Source organism: Bidens hawaiensis, unplaced genomic scaffold (genome assembly GCF_021521415.1).
Source record: "Bidens hawaiensis isolate Kalapana, Puna unplaced genomic scaffold, B.hawaiensis_p1.1 tig00027098_1, whole genome shotgun sequence".
In the NCBI taxonomy this organism is placed as follows: Eukaryota; Viridiplantae; Streptophyta; class Magnoliopsida; order Asterales; family Asteraceae; genus Bidens; species Bidens hawaiensis.
In genome coordinates this window covers 203,048-207,548 of record NW_027494374.1, presented here as the reverse complement: position 1 = coordinate 207,548, position 4,501 = coordinate 203,048, and the positions used below count along the sequence as shown (strand labels likewise).

Genomic DNA, 4,501 nt, shown 5'->3' with positions numbered 1-4,501 from the left:
TGGTACCAGTACAGGTACTGAATCAGTACCAAAGTTTTAAGTTTCGGGATCGGTACGGTACCGGTATTTCCCTATTATTTACATTCGGTACCAGTACCAAAAATTTAAGATACCGGTACAATACCGAGCTCATACTTGATACCACCAGTGATACCCATTTTCATACCGGTATACCCAATACCATTTCCTCCTCTTGATATAATATATGTCCTCAAGAAGGGAATTGTTCAACTAGAAGTAGGATCCAGTTGGTAACATAAAATAAGATCTTATAGTAATGGCATTTTTATTGTCAGTGACGACATTAATAATTCTTCATAAAATGACCAAAGTACCCTTGGTCATCATCAGCTAGCTGTCAACAACACCAACCGCTAACCCCAATGCACACCAACGGTCCTATACTTCCAATTTCCAGCTGTTGTCCATTACTTTACTCTCTCAGGCATCTTTTCTAACCTACACTTATACAGCTAGCATGCGCATTTGGCTATCTTACGCACGCAAACGCAATAAAAGATAAATTCCTTTACCACTCACATCACACATACACGGTGTTATGTAAGTTTTATGGTTACACAAAATGCCAAATTCACATGCACAAAAAAGATAATGAGAATCACGCACGTGTGTACATACATAACCTCTCCGGCAACGGAGGTAGTTTGACTATTATTGACCGAGTTTCCGGTGGAGACGAAAACGATGTCGTTCTGCTTCTTCTTGTTGCAGGTTCCTCATGCCTCGAATTGCCAACGCGTTGTTCTTCAGAAATCCTTCTCCGATATTGTTATCCATATCAATTGAATCTATGAAATTAATACACGAATTATTGAAAAATAACTATGATTAATTAGGTCAAACTTAATATTATTAATAATTAATTGGAATCTCTGTTTAATTATACATGAATCTACATTTTCAGTTATAATTTTCCAGTTGGTCAGACGGAAAAGACGAGACGCGGTTGTTTTCATCTTCAGCATTGTTATTGGAGCATTTATTTGTCTGGTACTCCATTGTTGGTTTTTGCTTCTTCGTTAACCAGTGTTGTAAAACTCGCTAGACACTAGTTGATGATTGATTAATCAGGATTAGTTGGATTGGAATTGATACGTAAATTTTCAAAAATACGTTACAAATTTAATATATAAAATTTTCCATTTTAATCGAATTTAGACAAATGGCAATTAATTCGGTGGAGTAAACGATTAATTGAGGATTGATTAATCGGCAGAATTTTACAGCCCTATGACAGTTAATTTACCTATGACAGTTTCCTTCGACGAAATCGTTGCGAATCCACTGAACTGAGCTAAATCTGAAACGTAAAAACAACAGAATATAAACATAATTACCGAATTAAAAATCGATTAATTACAAAACGTCACCTGTTCTGGACGGATCGTGAGACGATAAGTAGAGAATTAAGAAGCATACGAACGTCAGAACCGGAATTAGGTGAACGAGTCGTGTAGGAGAAGATACTAACACGTGTCTCTTGCGGTGTTCGTCGACGGCGGAACACGACGGCAATTTGTCTTTCCGAAGGTCGTCGGAGGTGAAATTGTTGTCAATGTCGGTGGCGATAACTCCGTCGCCGGAGAAGATGACGCCGTGCTTTGACGCCGGTGAGCTGAGTGATTGACGGTGCATGTTTAGTTGTTTACTATGGTTTTAGTGAGAGAAAGTGATGAGTGAGTGTTTTAAAAGCTTGTGACTTTTTTGTTTCCGATTTTGCCCTTTCCCTACCGTAGGTCCATTGGCGTACATTATTTTGTAAAAAGAATCCAATGGTTTCAAATATGAAATAACTTACCCTTAATATCAAATTCTCTTTTGACAATTTATGTAAGAGTAAATTACAATTTTTTTTTAATTCTTGTTCCAAGTTTTAAGGTAGGTTCTTTATTGTTAAAATCGATGGGGTTTTAATTTAATGTATTCAAACGTTATACGGTTTATATTTTACCCTAAACCAATAATATATTTTTAGCTAGGTCGTGTTGACCCAATGCGAGGGTATCATTGTCTTTTCAAATATTTTTATAAAAAGTAAATAAAACCCACCCACCGGTCACCCCACTCCACCCACCACTGTCCTCTACCATCACCGTTGCAACCCTCTTCACTAGCAACCACTAACAACCTCAACTTGATACCCAATTTCCATTACTTTGGTTCATCGTATTCTAGCCAAATAAGAACCCTAATCGAAGTATGTTTACCGTCTTCCGATCAAATCGTATACATAATGGTAAAACAATTGCATTTTGAACAATCTGAAACAGTGTTTTTGAGCTGCCAATCTATAAACATGAAGAACTATGATTGATACATATAAACATGAAGAACACTTGAGACTAGGGTGTGCAAGAAACCGAAAAAATCGATCTGAAACCGAAAAATCCAAACCGAAATAAGCAAACCGAAACAAAAACCGGCGATTTTGTTTGTTTATGTAATAATCGAACTAACAGTTTGGTTTTGGTTTTGCATGTAATAAACCGAAAAAACCGAACCGAAATGAATTCCTAAATTTTTGCTTTTTTATAATTTATATTAAGTAGTTTATGAGAATTTAATAAATATTTAACTCAAATATTTTTAGTCAAATTTATAATAGTCTATTATTTTACAACTAACAAACTGTTTATGCCTAAATTTATTATTTTTGCCAACTTTTTTTTTCGGCCTACAAAATTTCAAGCTCAAATGGCAAAAATCGAAAATACCGAAACCGAACAGTTTCAAAAAATTTAAAAACCGAAGTTTTGGTTTTCGGTTTGGTTTTAGCCGAAAACCGCATCAAACTGTACCATACACACCCCTATTTGAGACAGATTCATCAAGATACTTGTTAACTCTATTTGTTGGAGTACATAAAAACTTTTCTAAAGATAATTGTTAAATAAACATTAAGTTATATAACTTTTAATTAGAAAAATGACTTTAGTTCTTGGATACCAAATCAACTAATTAGCATGTTTTGGTGCTAGCTAAAGCTATTAATAATTATTTCGTTTTCATGAAATCAATTAGAATCTAGAATTTTAATCATAGCCCTTGGGTTTATGGTTATCTCCTTATCAAAACCAAAAATTCAATCATAACTATCTATGATAGCCAAAATAATTCTGATTTGGGTTAAATATTCTTCTCTTTTTATTTCTAAAATAAAATAAAATGAAAGGATGATTGCTAAAGGATAGATACAAGAGAAGTATTTTAGGCTTGTACCTTTTATTAAATTTAAATATTATAATTACGTACTAGGCCGATAATAAACATCTCAGGTTAGCGATTTAAAAGATTTCAAAATTAATAAATTTCAAACGAACAGATTTAATTGATAAATGTAACAACCAGCCCGGTTAGGGCCGACGTGTCACTCGATACGATAAATAAAAATCCAAAGTTTAAAATAATTCAATATCAAAAAGGTTCAACATTTTTTTGACAAAGAAAAATAAATAAGTTGTTTCACTCAAAATAAATTGTTTTCCAACTTCTAGCCTTTTGCTATTACTCTCTTATCACACATTCCCTTGATTCTCTTGAGTACCTGTAACAAATTAAAGAAAACACAAAACAAAGAAACACGGATGAGCCAAAAATTGCCCAGTAACGGAGGAAAATAGCAGTAACAATATACGATTAAAACGATACGATGAACAATCAAGGAAGAAACAATTACAGTTTGCGGGCCGATAACATTAACAATACGCTGAACTATCAGTTATGAAACAGTACAATAACAATATATTGGAAATACCCATGTGAACCAGTAATAGTAACAGTATGTACATTAGCTGCAGACTAATGCACCAATAATTAAGTGAGATAGGAATGTGGACACACACACCTAACCATCTCACTCCAGTAACAGTTTACCTAGGATCGATCCATACGCCTCTCAGTAATCAGTAAATGCTCTCGTCGCATAATAAAATAGAGACGCTGTGGACTAATCGCTCCGCCACAGATAGAGCACGTCAAAGGTGCCTCGATTGAAGCCCTATGTCCCCATAGGTGGATAAATGCTCGGGTATTGAGGTCAAATAAAAGGTAATAACAATGGTCAATATCAATATAATATGTCTCAAAAACAATCAATCAATGTACAATGGTCTATTAGGAACATGCGATAATGAGTGCAATAAAATATATTATATCGCATGCATGACAAGTTCACTTATTAATTGAACAATAACAATATGCAATAAATAAAGAACGAAACTATTTAATAACGGTGACACGATACTATGAATCAACTCGATAATATTATAACGCGATTAACGACTCAAGAATCCATATTGTGACACTCGTCAATTTCAGGTTAACTCCGTTAATCCGAACTCCGTTAATTCAACTTAAGATCACACGAACTGTAACGCATATCTCATTACATTTAAAATTAGGTTTTAAATGACGCATGACAATCCACACACAAGTAGTCTTTCAAAATTTCACCGAAACACACACGAGTCGACTCAAACCG

The 4,501-nt window shown here is 34.3% G+C and overlaps 1 protein-coding gene across 1 annotated transcript; it reads right to left on the bottom strand.

Moving 5' to 3' along the window:
* Positions 1-568: 568 nt before the first annotated feature.
* Positions 569-1,806, bottom strand: LOC143574771 (uncharacterized). The gene is made up of 3 exons (XM_077059310.1): positions 1,392-1,806; positions 1,268-1,321; positions 569-809 (listed from the first exon to the last, which is right to left on the bottom strand). The coding sequence occupies exons 1-3, from the start codon at positions 1,654-1,656 to the stop codon at positions 673-675; spliced, it is 456 nt and encodes a 151-aa protein (XP_076915425.1). The 5' UTR covers positions 1,657-1,806; the 3' UTR covers positions 569-672.
* Positions 1,807-4,501: the final 2,695 nt, after the last annotated feature.

What these genes read in the sequence shown, in the direction of transcription:
- LOC143574771 (XM_077059310.1), bottom strand. Translation starts at nt 1,656, where the DNA reads ATGCACCGTCAATCACTCAGCTCACCGGCGTCAAAGCACGGCGTCATC. An exon ending in TCACGATCCGTCCAGAACAG is followed by an intron (nt 1,322 to 1,391) that starts GTGACGTTTTGT and finishes TTTACGTTTCAG; the next exon opens with ATTTAGCTCAGTTCAGTGGA. An exon ending in GTCGAAGGAAACTGTCATAG is followed by an intron (nt 810 to 1,267) that starts GTAAATTAACTG and finishes TTAATTTCATAG; the next exon opens with ATTCAATTGATATGGATAAC.